The 24,630-nt window shown below is 44.1% G+C and overlaps 1 protein-coding gene across 4 annotated transcripts in view; it reads right to left on the bottom strand.

Moving 5' to 3' along the window:
- Positions 1-24,630, bottom strand: part of KPNA1 (karyopherin subunit alpha 1) — a 99,104-nt gene that overhangs the window by 26,195 nt on the left and 48,279 nt on the right. For all 4 annotated transcript variants that reach the window (XR_010919327.1, XM_067545946.1, XM_067545948.1 and 1 more), the window contains exons 8-11: positions 19,907-20,006; positions 18,112-18,275; positions 11,319-11,397; positions 9,961-10,086 (exon numbers count right to left, since the gene is read on the bottom strand). Coding sequence is in view for 3 of the 4 variants with exons in the window: in XM_067545946.1 (XP_067402047.1) it covers positions 9,961-10,086; positions 11,319-11,397; positions 18,112-18,275; positions 19,907-20,006 (469 nt within the window). In the remaining variant the exon portion in view is untranslated. The remainder of the gene's footprint in view (positions 1-9,960; positions 10,087-11,318; positions 11,398-18,111; positions 18,276-19,906; positions 20,007-24,630) is intronic.

Below are 24,630 nucleotides of genomic sequence, written 5' to 3'. Positions count from 1 at the left end.
TAGGTTCGTGTGCTGATTTGTTTTGGAGGGCTGGGGGGGGTGGTTTGTAATGGGAGGTATGTTGTTTTGTGCAGGCAGAAATTATAGGTGTGGCAGTTCAGTAAAGTAATCCATCATCTGTGCAGTTTCCCTTATATAACCAATGAAACTATTGCATGCAAATTAGCTGTTGAGTAAGAGCAGTGATTGTTTGGTTTACCTTTGATATCAACATGATCTAAGACTCTTGTCATGGCATAGATACATGACCTACTTAGACTGTATGCTGCACAAGTATAATTTGTGAAGTCATATGGTTAAGAACTTAAAATTGGGATAATAATAGATAAGGTTAAGATTCTGTCACAGGTATTTTTAATAAAAGTCAGGGATAAGTTGCTGGCAATAAACAAAAAGGACACAACCTGTCCTTGATGTTTACTAAAAATACCCTGAGGAATGGGGGGTTGAGGGGACAAACAGAGTGCTGCCAGGGATTGCAACTGCTCCACCTCTGCTGCTCCTGAAGCAGGGGCTGACTGCAGCTGCTCCAGCCCCAGGGGGACTGACCCAACCCCAGCCTTCCAGTGGTCCCAGGGCCAGCCAGCTGTTCTGGCAGCCCTGGAGCTGGTCACTAGCTGCTCCAACCCCACCGCTATTCCTGCAGCAGGGGCTGACTGCTGCTTCTTCAGCCCCAAGGGTGCTGACCAGCTGCTGATTCAGGCCTGGAGCCGCTGCTCCAGCAGCCCCGGGGCTGATAGCTGGTCCATCTTTGCCCCAGAAGAAGTCATGGTGGTTCCAGAAAGTCACGGAATCTGTGACTTCCATGATTGAATGTTATCCTTAGGAATAAACCAAAAACCCAGTGGTAATTCAACCTGGTGATATTCTGAACAGAAAGAATCCTTAAACATTCTTGTAGTTGTTTGCATGCTTCAAACTGACTCTATAGACGTAACAGGCTTCAATGTGACACACAGTGACATTCCTGGAATCTTACTATATTGATTATCTGTAAACTATGGTGCAAGAATCCCCAAAATAGATGCTATTCACATTTCAGTCATTTGTTACACATTTTCCTTGTGTAACCCAGTGGTCCATGTGTATGTTGTGTTGCTCCCTCTGTGGGCCCCGCTATGCCCAAGTCAGAAAATGAGAGTCTGTGATAACTCTTGGGTTGATAGTCTTGTTCTTTAGCACAACCTAAAAAATCATGCTTTTAAATTCCGGAGACCCTTGGTTCAATTCCCAAGGCATGTGACACACTTACACGTGTCTCATACTGAAGGTTGAGAGGTATTCTTTCAAAGTGGCAGGAATAGGGCACCTAGCAGAAGGGGGAACAGAATAGGTAGACCTGCTTGTGGAATGCAGGTACTCTCTGCTGCTGCTGCTAGCTGTATCCAGTTTCCAGAAGTCCAATGAGAAACTCTGGTGTGTTTCGGGGTGTCAGTGATGATAGATTGACAGGTTATGTCATCACTGCTAAATACGGAAGGTTGCTCTTGGTATACTTGCTTTCAGTAATTTTTAAACGGGAATAAAAATTTATAGAAACAACGTTTATCAAGGCATTTTATAGCCTCTCATACCCTTCAGAAGGGTCGACAGTCAGAATTGGCTTCAGCAGCGCAGTTTCTCCTTCTGATTCCCAGGCAGGTGCAGCTCCCCTTCTCCCTGACTGTGAGGAGCTATCCACTGAGGTACACCTAAAGCTGCATAAAAATTAAGAAATTAACAAACAAAAACTTTGCTTAATGACAGATAAGGTTGCATCTGGCCACACCCCATCCACTGAAAACTTTAAAAGTGTGGAAATAAAAAGGGGAAAGATTCTTGCTTTCCTTTCCACCTTCATATTGTCTACAGTACTATTGATAACACATCTGAACACTTCAAAAGGCATTCACTTCCCATTTCCAACATAAGGCTTAACCATGACCTCATATGCTGTTACATCAATTATACAGACAGGTACATATGAATGTCATATTTCATGCATTTTGGAAGTTATTTACCTTAACACTGCTGAAGTCACTGTTAAGGTTTTTTGTTGCAGTAGTGATGAAATTGGGATAAGTATTGCTTTTTACCTTTTCAAGCTGGGAAGTGAAAGCCTTTGGAGTGTGTTATTCGCAGTGCTAAAGGCAACATGAAAGTGGACATGAATGCAAGAATCGTTCCTTTTAACTTTATGTTTCCATGCTTTAAAGAATTTGGATGGATGGGATGTGTCCTGATGTCATCTTAACTGTCATTAAATGTAGTTTTTGTTTGTTAATCAATATGGTTGAGGTAAAGCTGCTGGATGTTGGGTTTACTGAAACATTTAATTCTCTACTCAGTGTGCAACAGCAGAGAAGAGTACTAAAATATTATGGTTTGCATTAAGAGAGGCATTACTGCTAGAGCAGTAACAAAAGTTTAGTTAAGGGGTGCCTAAATGTTCCTAAGGCCTTGTCCATACTTGAGATATTAGCCACCAGTTAAATCACATGTAAACTTGTATCAGTGCAGTTACACTGTTACCTGTTACACTGATAATAAATAACTCCAGCACAAACAAGCACAAAAAACCTGCATTCAGGTACTTAACTTCCTCAAAAATTCTCTTTTAGCCTAAACATTTCTAGGCCTGGTTTCCACCCAAGGATGAATTTTTTTTTTTTGCAAAGTTTGACCAACAGTCAAATCCCACTGAGAACAGAGAAAATAGGAACATATTTACAACCTTTTCTTTAAAAATCAGGCCAGCAGCGTTTGCCTGAAACCCCCACCTCTATAAACAGGTATTCTTGCTGGGAAAGTGAGTTTTGTTAAATGGTACCGTTGGCTCATTGTCACATCTGGATATAAAGTGAGATTGGAGTGGTGTAGGCTGAGCAGCTCTCTGGAAGGAATCATATGAGCAGGTAAACTTGGGGTGTGCAGGGGTGATGAGGAGGAGGTATGAACTGGATTTCAGTATTTCATTAAATTCCTTTTGTGAATAAAACCAAATCCCAAGAAGGGAATAAGTTTTAACCCACCACAAATTGTGAGGACTGTTTAAATCAAGTTGGAAAAAGGAAAATTCTGTCTGACCTGTGAATTTTCATTTTAGGATCCTCTGTTTGGTCACAATCTTCACAATGGGATATTTCCTGTCTCCATGGCAGCCAAAGGCAGACCAGATCTTTGCTTGGAGTCTGGCCTATGGCTGATCCTCAGGAAAATTTCTCCAGAATGACAGCCTCCAAAAGTTAAAAATGTTTTACTATAATAAAAGTGCTACTCAACTGAAACCATTTGCAGCAGAACCTTAACATGAAATTTAGGGATTTGGAAGAGGAACACACTTATCCTTTACAAACATAAGTGAGCAATAGCTAAAAACAACCAACCAATAACAAATACCTACGCATGCTGGAAATAATGTAATCCTCTGAGGAAGGTTCAGACTGACAGAAGGTCCTAGAATGAAAATTCACAGGTAAAACTGAATTTTCCCTTTCTCAACCCCCTCCATGTAAGACAGTCTTCACAGTGGGATGTAAAAAGCAGTAAAAGTCATCCCTATGGAGGAAGAGAGGATTCAATTTACATCTGTAGAACTGAAAAGGAACATAAGGCGTACAGGGGTACCCTGTGCCCTAAAACCCCTTTTACCAAACACTGTATTGCCAGAGATGAGGATGTTGATGTTATGATGTTTGAGGAAGCATGGATATGGAAGACCCTGAAGTTGCATTACAGACCTCCTCATAAGATGTGTGTGATCACTTCACCCTGCCCCATCCCCCCCGCCCAAAACTGTTGATTTTTGCAGAGTGCATAGCAATGAAAAGATTTCTACCTGAGACTTTAAATGCTTCTGCTATATACACCTTTATTCCTTCATGAGCTCTGTTCACGTCTAACATATGCATTTCTACTTCCTTAGGATGTTTGAATTCAAGCAGAAGGATAGCACTACCACTTCCTATTAAAGGAGGAAAATTGTGATGACCGTGAGAATAGAGACCTAGTTAGTTCAAAGAACTACCATGTTCGATAGAACGTCTAACTGAGGATTCACTGACGGTGTGCCAAGGTCCAAAACTTTCTGGGAGAAAGATGGCGAGTAGGCATGATTAAGGCTGTGAGTTTGAAATGGAGATCAAGGAAGTCACGCTGCTTGGGTGGTCCTCGGGGCCAGCTGCACCAGCCGTTGCTGGGACAACCGGTGTGGCTGGCCCCAAGAACTGCCCAAGCAGGACTCTCAGGGGCAGTCCCGGGCACCACCACAGTGGCAGAGGTCCCAGGGGCAGCCCCGGGCACCACCACGGCAGCAGTGGTCCAGGGGGCATCCTGAGCAGCGGCCCCAAGAGTGGTTCCTGAGAGTTTTGAAGCACTGGTCCGCTGAGGGCAGTCAGCCCCTGCTGCCAGAGCAGGCGTCCCCCCAGAGCAGCAGCACCACTGGACCTCCCAGAGCAGCAATGCCCTGGGAGCAGCTAAGATTTAGTCAGGGGTATTTTTAGTAAAAGTCATGGACAGGTTATGGGCCATGAATTTTTATTTATTGCCCATGACTTGTCCATGACTTTTACCAAAAATACCCCTGACTAAATCTTAGTTTCAGGCATGACGCTTTCAGTGAGAAGAGAAAGAGATCTGCCGACTGTGAAGCTGAAAGGTGGTTATTAGGACATGTAGATCAAGATCATGATCAGAATCTGCATATTGCCAGAACAATAAGTGTGACGAACCTCAGGTTTCTGTTATATGACGGTGATGAGAGATTCTCACATTTCTTACAATGCAGCATGCCTGCAGTCACTGACTTGTCTTTCCAAGAAGTACTGTTGTTGAGCCCCATGCTCAGACCATCATGTAAAAACACCAGAATGTCCTTTGCTTCAGCTGACTTTGTCCTGACGTGCATCCCCTGTAACACATCATCTAAACTCAAGTGATACATAGATATTATTTGTGAATTTCCTCAGAGATGCTAGGAAGGTGTTTATCATTTTCTTAAAGTAAGTGACAGTAGTTCCTTACTCTCAGCTTCCCTGATAATGGGTTAGACAACACTGGATTTTGGTTTAGGATACGTCCTTATTGAACTATGTTTTTTGGTTATGTGTTGAGAGTTTGAGAGGAGGTTCTAGTTACACCTAGATCAGGTTGAGCGCTTCTGAAGTAGGGGATCACAGCCTCTGCTTTTGCATGTCTTCCTCATATCTGCACCTCTTCTGGTTTTCCAACTGGACTTGAATGCAAATATCTATAGGTTTCCAGACTGGTCTGGGAGGCACCTAAAGGCTAGATGATCTAGAGTGCATTCCCTCGGATCCAAGTGTCTCTTGCTGAGCCAGCTGAACCTGTCTTTCCTTCTTGATGTAGAACCCTGGAGAGTAGACTGGGTGCTTTTGTCCGGGACATGAATAAGACAGTGCTGAAGGTTTTTGGCTTTCTTAACAACGATATACACACCACGGTTCTGAAGAACTGTCTGCTGGAAATGGAGACATGACCTTGATGATTCATATCATGAGACAGATTATACTCAACCTGGAGTATACATCTAACCTGGGCTGTAATTGGCTCTTCCACTTATTCGCTCAAGCCATGCCTCTGAAGATTTTTAGCGATGGTTGCTGGACCCAGCATAACACGAGAAGGTTGGCCACACAATGGTATATATATATCCATTTCATTTGAAGGGAGGGATAATATGGCAATTTGTGAATATCCATGTAGAAGTTAGAGTACCTCCTTTTTGGATTCAAATTGAAAATGTTTCTTGTAACAGAAGCTAAAGTATCTATGGTGACTCTTCCTGATCAGATGTTCAGTAGATCTCCATGTGGTGTATTTTCATATTATTAATGGATTTCAGTACTTCCACCTAGAATATTGATCTCCTTAAAGACATCTTGAGACCCAAGATCTACAGTTGGCTGAATGCCAGTTCCTCTTTGTATCACAAAAAGTCTTGTGCATTGTCCCAAATATTGGTCCCTGCATGGAACCGGTTCTGTTGTCTCAATGTGTAGACTATTGCGCTCTTCATCCTCTGATGCTATGAATGGTTTTGTTAATGTGTTGGTTTACTGTAACTTTCTTTGGGGAAAATGTAAACTTATCACTGGGACAATGAGCTAGTTCTGTTGAACAGTATTCCCTGGTTATCTCAAGTACCCGAGACGGTTTACTCCCAGATGAGAGCCCACCCTGAAGTGCCCTTCACCTGAGCACCTGGGGGATGGGGTGGAGAAGAAATATGCTCAGACTTGGGAAACCCCAAACAAAAGAAGCTTTTGGGGTTGGATGGTTTTCCAGAGAATCAGAGTCTTGCTCTTACTACTACCAGTAAAGGCAGCAATGGCATCCTCCTACCATGTAATCTCTATGTTGGAACTTAGAGGAACGGTGGCTTCAAACACCAGCTGAGATAAGGTTGTCTGAAGATTCTCTCACTGGAAGGCAAGATGGACTTATTCCCTTGTCTAAAGCCTTCGTGTCTGCTTTGTCTCTATGCTCTCCTCAAAGAGCTTACTAACAAAATATTGATAAAGATATTTTAGCTTGCAATTCCAGTTTCTTCAGGTGGTCTAAGTTGTGCCTTTGGTAGTTTTGAATGTGCAGCAAACTGGAGTCAGGTAAAGCATCAGTCCTGAAAATGTTGCTAGGGAAATCTAGTTTAAAACAGATTTTATGTAGGGATTTTTTGTTTGTTTTTGTAGATGCGCACAATGATCTCTCTGTTGAGTACAGATCGGCGCAACAGGAAACTGCAGCCAAAACTCTCAGGACTCAAGTTTCTGCATCCAAATTTAGTCTCAGTGATGATTTTATTCTCCTCTGTAGGTTTGGTGGGAATACTCCTTCAGCTGATCTGACTATGGAGGCCACCAAAGACTTAATCTTAGACAGAGTTAAGTGACCTTTTAGTTCTCAGATACAAAAAGGTCTTGACAGGAAATTCAAACTCCATCTTAAACACACTTTCATTAACCAGGTGAGGAAGCTCTTCTTGATCTTACTTTGGGATGGGGCGGTGTAGGAATTGGCATTATAAAAAATTAAACATCTGTGAAGTTAGACACTCCCCCCCCCCCCCCCATTTGTGCTTAATTTTGGGAAGCTTGAGTCAGATATATCTCCCTCAAAGCCCCAGCTTTAGAGATTTTGCCTCTCATGAGTGTCTTTAAGACTTTGTGCTATCTCTTTGAGAGTGGATTGCAATCAACATCTTTGGACCAAACCCCTGAAAGAAAGAGGGAGGGGGCCTTGTGAGGGGGGAAGAGTGCATTACCAGGGATACTGAAAGGACAGTCCGCAGGCATGTATCCTGCATATATCTCCCTAGGGAATATAGTAACCACCTCCTGTGAGACCTGTGGAAGCCGGAAGGGGAGAGGAGATAGACCTATCTCACAAGGATGGGGATCTAAATCACTTCATCCCATGCTCTCTGCTACTGGGTCCAGGCTCAGTGGGCCAAACCACACAGAATGAATGAGCCAGAACTACTGAAAAGAAATGACTCATTGGTATCAGAAAGGTTACAGAAGCTGGCACCTCTCATGACAGCTGAGGCCTCACAAGCAGAACAGCTTGTTGAGTAAGGAGAATGCTTCATGGCTTTCTCAACCATCTCAGCATAGACGTTTGTCTATGTGCTGGCTGGAATCAGGAATTTCTTCCTCCTAGTTGCTATGGGGGTGATCTTGTCTCCACCAGAGATTCAGTATTTCTTGGGTTTCACTTACTGCACAGTCCGCAAGCTGTGGGAAAAAGGGTCCCATGCTAGAGAGAGAGAGGCATGGGAGCATGAAAAACCTAGCCCCCATTCCATGCCACTTTTAATGGCTTGGTCTCAGAGAAAAGAGCTTCTATGCAGCCACCTCAACTGTCTCAGAGTGGACCTCATCCACATACCACCTAGAATCTGGTCTCACCACCATCTGCTGTTGCCATTTCTAATGGGGGAGAAGCTGATAGTGCTGACCTCTAAACCTTCCTCAAAAAGCCAACAGTAGGGCTTTTCATGCCCCTCGCCCCCTTCCCTCCCCCCCCTTTTTTTTTTGAGGTTGACAGTGTCACAGTTCAGTGAAACTGCATCTGTATTTCCCTTCAGTTGTTCAGCAAGGGCACCCACGCTCAGGATCCTCTGGCTGCCACCTCTGATGGGTACAAACCCACATCTCCCTCCCTTCTGACCACAGTATTCCCAGGCTGAACAGTTCCCTGCCTTCTCTTGGTTATTCCCAGCAAAAGATAGTTTGCCTAAACAGGCCTGTTTCCTTCTCCCCTCAGAGATGGTACACAGTGTAATTACCAACAGTTATGAGTTCCCATGCAGCACTTCCTATGCAAGCCTATTTTATTCTTAAGGTAAAACCACTACAGAGAAAACATATTAAAAATAAAAACCCACACGCATACTAATAAACTTACCAGAGATCACCCCAATTGCCTCCAACATGGGCTCTGCCAGGTGAGTCTTTCAAACTCCCAAAAGGGGGTCACTTTTGTGGTCTCAAGTCCAGAACAGACTCAGCTCAGAACCAGCACACCCATGAAAAGTTTAGTCCACCCATTATACAGTTCAGGGGTCTCTGATCTGGAGTTTCCAGGAGCAGGCAATTGGCAAACATTGGGTTTTTCTCCCCTGGGCGTAGCTTCAAAAGGCCTCCCAAGTACCTCCTAGGAAACCCACTGCACACCTATTGTCCCGAAGTCCTTTGACGTTCCTGACATTTACATTAGTCATGTCCCTAGAAAAGTTACACATATTCTTACAATAACACAAAATAATTGTATTTTTATTTTTAATACTGCAAAGATATTAAACCTAATTTAGTGAGGTGTAATTTAATTCAATAAAGCGTATTCAGGATAATGCAGGAAATTGCCATCTGTCACAGACAGTTTTGAGGCAAAAACCTCAAAGCCAATGAAGAAACTTGAGATGTTTAGTTTAAAATATTTTTTAAATCTTAGGAAAGCTCTGTCACAAAGTGAGACCTGGAGTCTGTCACACGTGCAGATTGGAGGCAGACAATTCTGGAGAGATCTTCCTGAGGGACTGCCCTAACCCCAGGCTCAAAGTCAGTAAAACCACGAGCATACATGCAATTATGACAGAAGAGTGCACCTGTCACCATAGTTGATGTGGTTCAAGGTGGTATTATTGTGCCAGCAGAACTTCTCTTCCTATAGCTATATACTGTGATTACCCTGAGGGGCCATACCAGCATAGCTATGCTGATAAACTTTGCCAGCACAGGCTCTGTAGTTTAGACATCGCCTTCAAATGATGTTTGTTCCTACACTGTAGCACTGAAGACAGCATGATAATAAAAGTTGGATTAGTCAAGGAGGGGAAGTCCCCAGCTCTGAGGATCAGTGCCTTTCAATATCTTGGTAAAAACTGTTTTTGATTTTTGCTGAGATGAACAGGCTAAAAGGAGGTACAATGGTCATTAGCGTGAATTTTGAGGGAATACAGACAAGAAGAATTTAAGGAAGTATTTGATGCAGTGGAATTCCAGATAAAGTGGTGAAGTCAAAAGTATTTGAGTGTTTAACCAAAATTTGGCTGGCTATCTCAAATGTATTATATAAATTTGCTTAGGAGCATCAAACATTAATGGGCATTGAAGTGCTCAAAGCACAGGAGACTGATGTTTTTTGTTTTGATTGTTTGCTGATCAGGCTTTCCCCCAGATAGTTAGTAGCAATGTTGGTTTTCTGCATTTAATAGCATTTTGCTTTCTTCTGGCATAACTTTCCCTCCCCTTCAAGTGTCTGAATTTGAAAAAAAAAGTTTTGAATGATTTAAGTTAACAAATTCTATAGCAGAGATATTGTCAAAACCTTCCACAAATACAGGGTGGTCATGAGCCTGTTTCTACTCCTATATAAACTATAAATGCTATGCCACCTGATGAGCATTCCTCCTAGACCGAAATACAATGATCACTCAAGGATCATAGCTGGGTAGGTTACCTGGATCTGGGCTCTGTTTCCAGCTGTGATGTTGGATATTGTCCAACATGCCTCCTTTTTGATAGATTCCTTAGGGCTGCTTAGCAAGTGCAATAAACTCTGCAGAGCTGAGCAATTCAGAATTACCTGAACGAAAAAAAAAAAAAGAGAGAGACCTTAGACTGTGTCCAAAATAGATAGCCATCTGAAACACAGGCATTCCCTAAAAGGAAAAGAACAGTATCAACACTTACCCTTCATCAATACTTTGTCAAATTCTCCCAAAACGTTTTACAAAATAGGAATTAATACCTTTATGAGGTAAATAAGTGTTGTCCTCATTTTATGGATAGGGAAACTGATGCACAGAGAAATTAAGTGACTCAGTGCAGAGACCACATGTCCAATATGTATTTATACAGCACCTAGTACAATGGTGAGGTCCTGGATCCAAATGTGGCTCTAATGAACATGAAGGGTTTATTTTTGTTGGTGGTGGTATTCTTTTTACACTGAGGCTCCCTAGACAGGCTTTGCATTTCTTTGGCTCTCTAGTTCCCTGCCTCACCACCACAGCCTGTGAGGTCTCGTGTTATACTACAACTGACTTCTGAATTCTAGTTGTGAACATCAAGATCCAACCCAGAAAGTGTTTCTGTGACTGAGTTATAGACCAAAGAAACTAGTGGTTAAAATACAGCAATATTAACATAGCCATCAGATACAGAGTATAAATAATGCACTGTAACAATCAGAAAGATTACACAACTGTCTCAAGCACTACTTATGTTAAACTGGAGTATATCTAGTTGCTATTAACTAGGCTTCTTACCCAAACTCAGTGTTATGGTACTGAAGATGATGTATGAAAATGATGTATTCATATACACAATATGTCATCAGTGAACTAATGAACTACTTGCCGGGTTAGAAACCTGGGTTTCAACCTTGGCACAGACCACAAAGAAAAAGGAATTTAGTGCTTTCAACCTAGAACTTGGAGGACATTAGGCCACATCATAGAACCACCACAGAATTCTGTATAACAGGTAGTTTTTGCTTGGGACAGAACCAGAACAGGAATACTCAGAGGGTGCAGCAGGTCAAGACTCACTAGCATCTGTATATCTATGTGAGAACCCTGGACTGGAACAGCATGGAGGCTGCAGATCAGGACTGGAAGCAATGATGGAGATTTGCGTGAAAGATTGAAAAACATATGTTCTGTTGCAACCAGTATCACCAGTTCCATTTTGGAGCTCCAAAAATGACAATTTTTAATTAAAGGAAAACTTAGAAGCTTGTGACTATATAAATTATCTCTGCTAACTCAGAGAAAGGAAAATGGTATTACAAGAAAGTAGCAATGGAACCCATACCTGGGTCTGGATATCATCCCCTGTCACAATATTCCCGACGGCTCGTAAGGCAGGAGATACCACTTTGTAGTCACTGTGCCTACAATTCAAAACAAAGACTTAGATTAAGCAGCACAAAAGTATCTGCACTTTTACCCCGTTAGTCAGGACCCGCTGCCACCTTACTAGGCCTAGGAGAATTTTCCTGCCAAGTTTGACTGAAATTACTGAATTTGTTTGAGTTAGAGGCAAGCAAAAATGCATTTGGATTTGAAACTAGTGGCTTTCAAATGTTTGACACTTAACATACAGTTAACCTGAAAACTAGAGCACAGGCTTAAAAAAAACCAAAACAAAACACAACCACCAACACATAGACCACGATTTTAAAAAGTAAGTGAGTGCCTCAACTTAGACTCTTCATTCTAAATGCACCTGAATAAGTGGCCTGGTTTTCAAAGAACACCAAGCATCCAGGCTCCTCTCACTGACTTGGGAACCTAACTTAAGGTTCTTGGACATTGCTGTCTAAACCATTAAACTCTAGGAATATGATGATTAAACATAGCTCTCATAAGTTATAATTTAATATATATAAATTTGGTGAAGAGTAATTCTCTGTGGTAGGGGTACCGGTATTTTTCCTTGACAGATTGATCAAAACCATGACTACGATCCATGACTATATCTTCAAATGGATCACATTCTGACAAGCAAAGTGTCCTCTTATTAATAGGATTTCTTTTGGAGTGGCAGGGACCTTAGGAAATTATCTACATCTACGTTATCTACATCCAACGAAGTGGGTTTCTGCTTATGTCCAAATAAATTTGTTAGTCTTTAAGGTGTCACAGGACTCTCACTGTTTTGCTAAAAACAGACTAACATGGCTACCCCTCTGGAACTTATCTACATCTAAAATCCCTTGAAGAAAACAGTTACTAACCTTCCATAACTGTTGTTCTTCAAGATGTGTGGCTCACCTCCATTCCAAGTAGGCATCTACATGCCATGTGCACAGTCGCTGGAAGGCTTTTCCCGCAGTGGTATCTGTAGGGGCTCAGGAGCTCACTGGAGGCGCGTCTTCACAGCGCCGTATACAGGGCCCTGCAGACTTTCCACCTCTTCAGTTCCTTCTTGCCAGCTGGCTCCGACAGAGGGGTAGGCAGGTGGGTCTTGGAATGGACATGAGCAATACATCTCGAAGAACAGCAGTTACGGACGGTTAGCAACTGTTTTTTCTTCTTCATGTGCTTGCTATGTCAATTCCAAGGAGGTGACTCCCAAGCTGATCCAGAGGCAGAGGGGTCAGAGTTCAATGACCTGCGGATTGCAGTACTGTTCTACCAAATGCAGCATCGTCTCTGGCTTGCAAAGCAATAGCATAGTGTGCCACAAAGGTGTGAATAGACAATCACATCGCAGCTCTACAAATGTCTTGGACTGGGATCTGAGCGAGGAACACTGACGAGGACACCTCTGCCCTTGTGGAGTGAGCTGTTAGTGCTGGGGCCAATATTTTTGCGAAGACAAAACACATCCTGATACACGATGTGATCCATGAAGAGATTCTTCATGATACTGGAAGGCTTCCATCCTGTCTGCTATTGCTACGAACAGCTGCATTGTTTTTCTAAAGGGTTTAGTCTTCTCAGTATAAAAAGCCAAAGCCTGTCTAATGTCCAGAGTATGCAACCTCTGCTCTTGGCTGTTCGTGTGTGGCTTTGGGTAGAAAACCGGAAGGAATATGTCCTGGTTTGAATGGAATTGTGACACCGCCTCTGGAAGGAAAGCTGGGTGACGACACAGCTGATCCTTGTCTTTGAAGAAAACTGTATAAAGAGGCTCAGACGTGAGGGCTCTATGTTTTGAGACTCTCCTGGCCAAAGTTATGGCCGCTACAAAGGCTACCTTCCAGGACAGATAGAGAAGTGAGCATGTATCTTGAGGTTCAAATGGAGATCCCATCAGTCTTGACAGCACAAGGTTGGGATCCCATTGGGGAATCGACTGACGTGTTTGAGGGTATAACCTGTCTAGACCTTTAAGAAAACGCCCCACTGTGGGGTTGGTGAAGACCGAACGGCCTGCATCCCAGGGATGAAATGCCAAGATTGCGGCCAGGTGGACCTTGATTGATAACACTGACAGTTCCTGCTTTTTGAGATGTAACAGATAGTCCAAGATGAAAGGTATTGACGACAGAGCGGGTACAGTATCCCTCTGCGTTGACCATATGGAGAACCTCTTCCACTTAGCTAGGTAAGTGGCCCTGGTGGAAGGTTTTCTGCTGTCAAGGAGGACCTCTCTGACTGGTTCTGAGCACTCTAGTTCCAAAAGATTCAGCTATGGTGCTTCCATGCTGTGAGATGGAGAGGCTCTAGATTGGGGTGATGAAGGCAGCTGTGGTCCTGAGTGATCAAGTCTAGAACTAGAGGCAGACTGATAAGAGTTTTCACTGAGAGGTTGAGGAGTGTGGTGTACCAGTGTCGGCGCGGCCATGCTGGGGTTACCAGAATTACGGAGGACCTTTCCTTCCTGACTTCAGCAGGACCTTATCAATAAGTGGGATAGGCAGAAACACATAGAACAGATGGCCTGCCAAGGGATGAGGAATGCATCTGTGATTGATCTCAGGCTGTGATTCTGGAAGGAGCAGAACTGTATGCACTTCCTGTTGCGTTTCATTGCAAACAAGTCTATGTGGGGAACTTCCCACTGTTAGAAGATGTCGTTAACCACATCTGGGTGGAGAGATCACTCGTGGTTGGAGAAAGACCTGCTGAGGTGGTCTGCCAACTCATTCTGAGACCTGGACAGGTAGGAAGTCTCAAGGTAAATCAAGTGAGCTATTCAGAAGTCCCACAGTTTGAGGGCTTCCTGGCACATGAGAGAGGAGCATGCTCCACCCTGTCTGTTCATACAGAATATTGCCGTTGTATTGTTCGTAATGACCAATGTACATTTGCTTTCCAGGTGGGCTTGGAAGGTTTGACAGACCAAGTATACTGCCCTCAGTCCTCTTACCTTGATGTGGAGTGAGAGCTCTGCCTGGGAAGAGACCTTTGATCCTAAGCCCCACTAGATGAGCTCCCGAGCCCATCACTGAGGCGTCGGTGGTCAGGAACAGTGAGAGGTAAGGTATAGAAAAGGTGTGCTCAGGAGTCCCCAACTGCAGATTGAGCCACCAGTGGAGGGTTTCTAACACAGAGGGAGGAAGTGAGACTACCCTTTCTATGTGGTCTCGGGACACACGATACACTGAGGCTAACCAAACCTCTTTGCAGTTGGAGGCAGAGAAGCAGGAGTCTGCCATAGTGACTTTGTTGTGTCACAAACAGTCTTGATTAGTGGCAGTTCTACCCTGGATGGGTCCCACAGGGCCTAGAATGTCTGCCATAGGGTCTGCGTTGTTAAAGATCTCCTCAATCTGGAGCCTCAAATTATGCACCATCCTCCTCAAGAACTCCTGAGGAGCTCTGCTATCATCTGCAATCAGTGTTGCTGAGGACCCTGCTACGGCTTCATCTGAGGATGAAGAAGATGATGTTCTGATTGGGGCAATCTCTTGATCTTTTGCCCCCAGAGGGTCCTACAGCACTGGTGTCGATCTGCTCGTTGCCAGGCTTGGCGTCATATTTGATGCCGGTTCCAGTACCATGCGGTAGCACGTCATCCAATTGAGTTGGGTGATGTTTACTCCCAGAAGCGAGCGATAGCGACCATCCAGATTGCAACCCTGAGCCTGGTGGAATGCCCAAGGGGTCCAAAAAGGCCACTGAGCTGGCATTTGCCACAGCAATGGCCAAGGCATGAGGAAGGACTGACCAGCCTAAATTCCCTGGTGCCACCCTTCTGATAGGCACTGGCTTCTTCTAGAGGAGTAGGACTCTGCTTCAGAGTCAGAACCCAACAACTCACATCATGGGGACCAGGGCAGTGCGGTTCCCAATGGTGCCGGAGAACGGTGCTGGGAGATGATGACTGCAGCATCATAGCTGGCTTTCCCCTGGATGGCACTGGGTGCTTTTTCAGCACCAGTGGTCTGGAGCACACCCGTGCCTGGGAGGGGATGGAGGCGCCGTGCTCTCTATCAGTTCCCTGGTTGCTTCAAAAGTCTCCAGTGTGTAGGTCCTCCTCACGGGTCTCCCAAGGAGGGGAGTCCAAAGGCACCAGACTCGACGGACCTCTTCCTGCGGTCAAAGTTGATAGTACCGCAGCCAAGAGTACAGCACTTGAGTGGCCCGACGTGAGTTGCACTCCGCTCAAACCCTTATGTCCCATTGCTTTGGGCATTGGCGAGAGCCCCCATCCATCTTCCACTGCTTCTTACATGCTTACCATGCAATCGCAAATGGTACTGCGTCCGTGAGGTGTCTCTCGGTGCCAGTGATCCATGAGGGTGGCGAGGGTCTCTAGGCATAGAGTCCTTCCTCAGAGCCACCTCTCTTACAGACACCAGTGTACTCTGCACCAAAGCCAATGTATTAAGTGTTGGCTCAGCCGGGCTTGGCACTGAGCGTGGTCGGAGGCAGCCTCCATTAGGATGAACTTCAATCTCTGACTCCTCTCCTTCTTTGTCATAGAGCGGAAACCCCTGCATATCTTATAGCGATCCCTCTGACGGGGTCTCCTCTAGACACTTTAGACAAGTGGTATGGCGTCCTGGGCATGGGCTTTCTGCAAGCCTTTCATGGTTTAAAACGGGGAGGAAAAGGCAAGGCCCCAAGGAGGTGACCACAATAAGTGGGTCCTATCTAACTAAACTAACTATAACTACAAACTAACTCAAACTATTTGACTATTAACAGGTATCAGTTCAAATAACCACCAGAAAGATGCTTGCAGAGCAAGAGAAGATCAATGTTCCAGTGACCATGAGAGGCGGTAAGAAGGAACTGAAGAGGTGGGGGGTCGGTAGGGCTCTACATATGATGCTATGAAGGCACGACTGCAGGAGGCTCCAGAGCAACCCGACTAATACCACTAGGGGAAAAACCTTTCGGCAACTGTGCACATGGCATACACTACTCAGAATCGACATGAACAAACACTCGAAGAATTGTCAATTCGGATAAAGTTTAATTAATTCTCAAATTTCTGGATCTCTTTCATCATTCTTTAGTGATTCATTCATTAGAGGATGGTGATATGGCCCTTAATAGGATGGAAAAAATTCTAGGAAATATACAATTAATCTCTTAAGAATTATAAAATAAGATTCTTTGATCTACAAAATCAATATCCTTTCCATGAAAGAATGAAACTAGTATGATATTACACTTCCACAGGTTGAGCTGTCTGTTGTTATTCCTGCCCATTCTATGTGTATCTGCTCAATATAAAAAAGTGAGGAAAACAGTTAAGTCTTTAAATCTGGGTTTTACAAACTAACACATATTTCTTTATGGAGAAGTGAATTGAAAATATATCATATGCACTTAGGAAAAGCTTTAGAAATAGATGAGAGCTCCCACAAAAACATTTTAAAGCAGTTTATAATTAATTATTCTTTACCCTACATATAATACATCTATTACTTCCACAGAAGGGGATTTTGCTTTGTTTCTTTTCCTGAACTACATGTTCCTTTTTCAAAGACACACTATTGATTCAGTTCACTTTTGGCATGTGCCACGACTGGATAAGCAGGTTACCTTGTGAACTTTTAGATCATTCTTTTAAGGAACAAGATATACTTGCTTTTCCACGTTTCACAGACCATTTCTTATACTTATGATTGATCAATGGTACCATTTTATTGAAGGTCAAACTGGGAAAAAGTAGAAGCGGTACAGTTTCCTCTATGATAAGACAGATATTAAAAAGAAAATAGTAGCATCTTTTTCAGTCATTTTCTTTCATGTTGCATTTTAATAAGTGATTATAAGTGATTATTAGGTTCTGTTTATTACTGAAATAGCCTCTAGCCATTTTATCAGGAGAGATGTACATTCTATTTCTTATTTCTTTGCTGCTCTCTCTTTATGCATTTTGTAATACATTGTATTAATGGAGTCATGTCTTGGAGGTTAGAGAGAATAGTCTAAAATGTGTATGGATTGAATTGGCTTAAGTCCCATTTTTGTAACTTCAGTATAAAATAAATTGTTGTACCAAAGTTTAGTTTTAACAGGACCCTAAAAAGCTATTTTTCAAAATCAAGTTCTTTCTTTTTTAAACACATTGTTTATATTACAGAAAATAACTCAGTACGAAAGACTAACCTTTTTTCTGAAAAATTCAGCATAAATTTGTAAACTTTGGTGCCCAATATTAGGCTCCTAAATCCATCAATAGGTACCAAAATAAAGAGTCAAAATTTATAGAAGTGCCAAGAACCCACAACTTCCATTAAAGTCAAAGTCAAAGGGAGCTGCAAGAGTGTCTGCATTTCTGAAAAAATCAGTCCACTTTTACTTAGGGGTCTGAACATGATTTAAAAGCCTAGCTTTGGGCACCAAGGATTGAAAATGATTATCCCAATTTTTAACTCCTCTGTTCTGAAGTTGATTTCAAATCCCAAGCCCCAATTTCTTGCAAAGGAAAAGTAGCATCCAAGTCTGAGAATTGCTCTTGGTCTGTAGTTCTCAAGTTCACCCACTTGCTATTGATGGCTCTTCTGCAGTGGCCTTGGAGAAGAGCAAGGACTGTACAAGAGGTGAACAAACTGGCTTTAAAGCCAAGAAATAGACTGTTTAACCCTACTGCTGCATAAATGCTACCTAACCTTACTATTGTAGGAAGTTGAGCTGTGAGGAAGGTGTAAAGAAGTAACAATGAGTAACACATTTGTTTATAGTGAAGTTCTTACATCAGTAGCTCCACGAGTCTTCTGCACACTCCTGCATCAATTACAGCTTGGATTTTATCATTAGGTCCATCAGACAAATATGACAGGGCCCAGCAGGCATCAGCTAACACATCTGTGTCATTGACAAAGAGCAGCCAGGATAGCACACTCAGACAGGGTGCAACCTACATTAAGTAGAAAAAGGAGATGTATGGATAATGGAACTCAGAGGGCGAAGAGATCTGGTAGAATACCAGGTAATACTGCTTTTGACTACTGAGCGGTAGAACATGCTGGTACTCATTCTAGAAGATTTAGAGAACATAACTCAATACTTCCATGCAGTGTCAAAGCTACATGGGGAAGCAGGAGTGAATCCTGCTTCAATCTCAGAAGTGCAGACATGGTCAGGCATGCACCAGCCCATATCACCGCAGGAGGAATTGGGAGCATCAGTGTGACATTCAGAATCTATCAGTTATATGCTTTCTGGCCCCTCCACAAGTTGCAGCTATTGTCAACAGAGCCTCTAAAGTGACCAGATTAGTATTGAGTGTCCCACAGCTATCAGACCTATGCCAGTTTGAGTGACCATAAGTAAAATGGCAGGAGCTCAAAACAGTGTGGCATTAGAGAGAGGTCTTAAATACATCCATGAAGAACTCCACAACCTCCTGCCGTTGATAGACCCTGGGCCCATGACTGTCCTCCTGGGCCATTCATAGCTATCCAAAAATGTTAGACCAAGCCATCTTGCCTGCATCACTTGGGGCAGTGCCCTATGCAGCTCTGCCAATATTGATCGCTTGTCCTGGTTCAAACTGGATGCATGCTGTGTACATACCTCTTCTTACTATGAATCAGTGCCTGAATGCATAGTAAAGGACGGACTTCGCTCAGTGCAAATGGGTATGGCATAGTACTGAAGACATTGCAGACTGCTCAGTACTTCCCGTATCCCCCCGCCCCACACCTGTGCTAGACACTCATATAATTTGTACTCTGCCTGAGAAGCCTGAATTAAACTTAAGGAATTTGAGAGTTGCAGCCAGGCTCCACAGAACTGACTGTCACAAGTGAGGCAGAGAGTTCCATCAGGAGAATGCACATGTCATGGAAAGACACCCAAACTCCGTATGGAAGAGCTAACATTCTTTCTGTACATTAAGTAAAAATAACTGGTCTCCAGAAGATATCAAGCCTTCGGTCCATGTACTGGGTCAGCAGAACTGGTTTAAAAACTATGGATTTTTCATAATAACTTTCTCTGAAAAATACTAACCATTCAAAAACCCAACCTCTACCAGTTATCTATGTGGTGGCCCTGGAGGTCCCATTTTAGTTCCTTATGGAGAGCTGTCTACATCACAAAAAACACCACCTCAGCTGATGCTAATTCACTCCCCCTTACTGGTGGTCTCAACAGGGGGACCAAAGAGTAATTGAATCATGGAAAATGAACTCCCTCTCTTTTCTAAAGGTGGTGTCCACATTGGAGATGAGACACATTGGCAAGAGCAGTTTGTGGAAGACGCTTGCACTGCGCTGGCTACATGGTGTATCTGATTCTGTGAATCAAGAAATCTACTTCCCAAGCTATCAATCTATAACACCTTTTAACAGCACTAAGCATGCTCAAAATCAAGCCTGATCTGTAAGAAGTCTGCAGACTGGTTCTCACAGAAATTTTGAAAGTTCCAAACGTTTCTGCTGCTTCATACTAAACATCACAATCCCTTTCTTTCATCCTTATTCATGGACACCATCTCACCACCTCTCAATTCCTTGATTTCTTTAAATTCTTTACATTTCTTACCTTGGCAAACTCTGGAGGAGGATTCTTCCCTCTGCAGAGGTTGGATAGAGCCCATACAGCATTTCGGGTCATGGTGAGACGGTTCTGTTTTGAAAGTAATCTGAACATTAAAAACAAAATAAACAGTCAAGGTCTTTCCTTCTAAACTCAGTCCAGGAACAAATCACTCCATAGTGTTGTTATTTCAGGTGCATGAAGCATTTAAGGTGGGCAAAGCCCAGATTAGAAAGCTTACATTAAACAGATAATCAGTGAAATAAGAATCAGTGGCACATGCCCCTGGCCTGCAAACCACCCCCAAAGGATTTTGCTAGTCCAGAGGCATTTGTGATGTGTCACAGAAGATTTCTGACAAAGCAAGGGTGTTGTGACAGAGCATCTTCTCTGCCTTAGTTGGTCCAGCACTTCCCTCTAACGGTGGGCCGGGGTACTCCTTTGTCTCTCAGAATTTCCTCTTCTAATGGTGGGCGAGGGTAATTTTGACTCCCAAAGTGGCGGTCCCCCTCTGACTTTCAATCCTGTTTCTCAGTCTGCTAGACCCTCATCTTCACTGGGGCTCTGGCAAATGGCCGGTGGGAGGGAGGGGGCCGATCCCATCCTCTACTCCAGGCCTCAATCCAGGGACCCTATGAGTAGAAGCCTCATGCTGCTAGCTTCACGAAAGCTACTAGCTTCCCTGGGTTACTTTCCCATGCCCCTTTGCTTACTGTCTTTATCTTGCTTGGGCAGGGTCCCTCCCGGCTTCCTTGCCTGCAAAGCTTCGTAGACTCTAATAGCTCCTCTGGGGGTGGCAGCCAAACCAAACACCCAGTTCAATCTTCCCCATCAGACAGGGTCTTTTCCCTCAGGCCTCTGAGTCTGGAAAGGTCCTCGACCCTGTTTGGGCAGGGCTTCTCCCCAGTCTTTGTACCTACAGGGCTCTCTGCTGGTTCTCGTCAGCATCTGCAATGCCCAGTTCTCCAGCAGCTCACCTGACCTCACTCCCACAGCTCCTATCGCCCATACCTATCTGGCTGGAAGGGAGGCTTTTAAGAGGTTCTAGGCAGATCCTTGATTGGCCCCAGGTGTCCTAACTGGAGTAACCCCTGTTCAGCTGCCTAGGAAAAAGGGAGCTGCTTATCCTAGGGCTAATATACCTGCTTTCCACCATTCACCTGTAGACAGCTGACCTGACCTGTCACAGTATCCATATGGAATTTGAAGAAGTGAGAGATGAAGGCGGTAAGACAATAGAGACAGAGGATGGATCTCAAAGCCCCTTTCTCCTTTGAGATGAGGAGGTTACTTACCTGTAACTGGAGGTTCTTTGAGATATGTGGTCCCTATCTATATTCCACTGAAGGTTTACACATGCACACCATGCATCTGGAGCTAGAGAATTTGAAAGTAGTAGTGTCCATTGGTGCATGCATGAACCCTTGCTTCGCCTCATGGTTTCGTCCTAGGCAATAAAGGGTGGGGCAGACCGACTGCATATCCAGTTTCTTTTACACCGCAAATCAAACAGATCCACAACAGTTGGGAAGGAGGGTGGGAAGTAGAATACAGATAGGGACCACACATCTCAAAGAACCTCCAGTTACAGGTAAGTAACTTCCTCTTCTTCTTTGAGTGATGGTCTCTATTGTATTCCATTGAGGGCGATTAACCAGCAGTAGCTAATTCAGAGAAGTTCAGAGTGTTAAGTTGAGGATGGAACAGTTGAGCGAAGGACAGCTAGGCCAAATGAGACTTACGTCGCAAAGTCCTGTACCAAGGTGTAGCGTGCAGCAAAAGTATGAACTCAACTCCACATGGCTGCCCTACATACATCTGGAAGCAGTACATTGTGGAGGGTGGCCGTAGTCCACACCTGGGCTCTTGTGGAATGGGCTCTCACCCAAGGAGTGGAGGCAGTCCCAACAACCGATAGCATAGTATAATGCACCCTGAAATCCACACGGAGATTCTCTGTGTGGAGATCACCTGCCCCTTAATCCTCTCAGGTATAGTGATAAACAGTTTAGGGGACTTCATGATCAGTCTCGTCATTTGCAGATAGAAGGCCAAGGTGCTGTGGTTTTCGAGAGAGTGAAGGCGTTTGCTTCTTCACTGAGGCGTGAGACTTTGGAAAGAAAACAGGTAAGTGTATGGGTTGGTTGAGATGAAACCAGGATATGACCTTTGACAGAAACTTGGGATACGGGTGCAGGGAGATTTTATCCTTATGTAACATGGTGAAAGAAGAGTCCGCCATCATGGCTCCAAGTTCACCTACCCTTCTTGCCGAAGTAATAGCCACTAGGAAGGCGACTTTCATGGAAAGGAAGGATAGAGCACGAAGCCAGTGGCTCCGAGGGCAATTTCATTAACGCTGATAGAACAGATTGAAGTCCCACTGGATGGCAATAGGTTGTATGGGTGGGAAAGTCCTGAGGAAACATTTCCAAAACCTGTTAGTCAACAGATGTGTAAATACAGAGTGTCCTTCCACAGGGGAATGGAGGGTGCTGACAGCCATTATGTGGGCCTTGAGAGAACTGAGGGCAAGCCCCAACATCTTCAAGGACAGGACATATGCCAAAAGAAAGGGAATGCCCACTTCCTTCAGGGAACAGCCTTTCTGTTGGGCCCAGGAGGTGAAGTGTTTCTACTTGGCATGGAACCCTTTCTTCCTGCTCAAAAGGACATCTTGCACTGCAGTTGAACACTCCCATTCTAGAGAAGATGCCCATCCAAATACCAAGCTCTGAGGTGAAGCATCTGTGGATCGGGATGTCTGATCCTGTTGTTGTGTTGTGAGAGTAGTTTTGGGAAAGTGGGTAGGGGAAGTGGGGGATGGCCTGACATGCGGAGATTGGGAAACCAAAACTGGCACAGCCAGGACAGGAGATCAGAATGATTGTGGCCTTCTCCTGCCTGATCCTGTGGAGGACTCATGGGAGGAGTGGAAGATGGGGGGAAGGCATAGTTCATCAGGTCCAACCAGCAGAGAACAAGGGCATTGCCTTGAGAATGAATATTGACACACCCCTTCAGCAGTATGTGCTGTATTTGTTGTTGACATGAGAGGCAAAAAGTTCTCTGATCTCAGTTATCCAATGGCTGAAGATGTCATTTAATATGGAGTCATGACGCTCCCATTTCGTTTCGGCAATGAATCTTCTGCTGAGAGAATGTGCAATCACATTCTGAGTCCCTGGAAGATAGGCTGCTAACAACAGGATCTTGTGGGCAACGCACCAATCCCATAGATTGACTGCTTCCACACATAGAGCAGTTGACCTTGTATCCCCTTGTTTGTTAATGTAATAAATGCTGGTGGTATTGTCCAACATGATAAGAAAAAGATAGGACCAAATAGAAGACAGAAATACTTGACATGCTCATCATATCGTCCGGAGTTCCATAATGTTGATGTGCATCCTGGAATCCCAAGGGGACATGTCCCTTGCGTCATGTGGTCTCCCACGTGCACTCCCCATCCCATGAGGGATGTGTCTGTGATAATCGTCCTGTACAGGGAGGAGGGGAGAAAAGGGATCCCTGTATAGACCTGCAGCAGATCTGTCCAGAACTGGAGAGAAAAGAACACTGGAGGGATAGGGCGGACTGTCAGCATAAGGTCCATGGCAAGTCACATGTGTGAGTACACTCTCTGGAGCCACATCTGTAGACAGCAAAGATGGAGGCAAATAAAGGCAGTGACATATGTGCAGGCTGCCATGTGGCCCAGAAGGGATAAGCAAGTCCTTACCAGGACAGACAGACTGTTTACTAGCCGGGCGATGAGTTCTAGCAAAGTCTGGAACCTGGCCCTTGGTAGGTAAGCTCAGGTTGTGATCAAGTTGGTGGAGGCCCCTTTGAAGTCTAGCGACTGTGTGTGAAACAAAGTTGATTTTTTGACGCTGAGGCTGACTTTGAAGGATGAAAGGAGTTTGATCAAAATGGAAGTTGAGATTTGAGCTTTATCTATCAATCTCACTTCTAGAAGCCAGTTGTCAAGATAGGCACTTTGTGATCCTTATTCTTCAATTGAGGTGGACCACTATGACACAGAAAACTTTGGTGAAGAACCGGAGAACAGTGGTGAGTCCAAATAGTCAGACCCTGTACTGAAAATGCTGAGGGCCCACCATGAATCTCAGAAATTTTCTGCGGTTGGATGGATGTCTATATGAAAATAGGCATCCTTCATATCAAGAGCTGTAAACGACATGCCTTTTTCTAGCAATTGTATGATGGCTGCTAAGGTGACCATATGAAACTTGGGCTTGCAGATGAAGCAGTTGAGGTGACAGAGATCCAGGATGAGTCTCCACCTGCCCTTCTTCTTGGGTACCAGGAAGTAGGTCAAACAGAACCCCGTAACTGATAGTTTGGAGGAACGTGCTCTATCACTCTCCTTTGCGGTAGGGAGTCTACTTGTAGGGCAAGGATGCTGTCATGAGAGGGTCCCTGAAAAGGGATCGGAGCAGGAGATGTGGATGAGGCAGCATGGTGAACTCAATTGTAGAACCACAGTGGATGACAACCAGAACCCACTTGTTGATTGTTATTGCACTCTAGGCTGGTAAGAAAAGTGATAGACCAGTGGTTCTTCACCAGAGGAATCATCATTCTTCTGATTAAACAGGTGTAACTTATCCAAAGGGAGGTCCCCTCAATGGTATTCTGCACCTCTCTGGGGAAACCAGATGATTATAGCCACAATTTCCTCCTCATGACAATACCAGTGGCCATCA

The sequence above is a fragment of the Emydura macquarii genome, unplaced genomic scaffold (genome assembly GCF_026122565.2).
Source record: "Emydura macquarii macquarii isolate MOO-44397 ecotype Brisbane River unplaced genomic scaffold, CSIRO-AGI_Emac_v2 contig_1119, whole genome shotgun sequence".
NCBI lineage: Eukaryota > Metazoa > Chordata > Testudines > Chelidae > Emydura > Emydura macquarii.
This window is presented reverse-complemented; position numbering and strand designations above follow the sequence as displayed.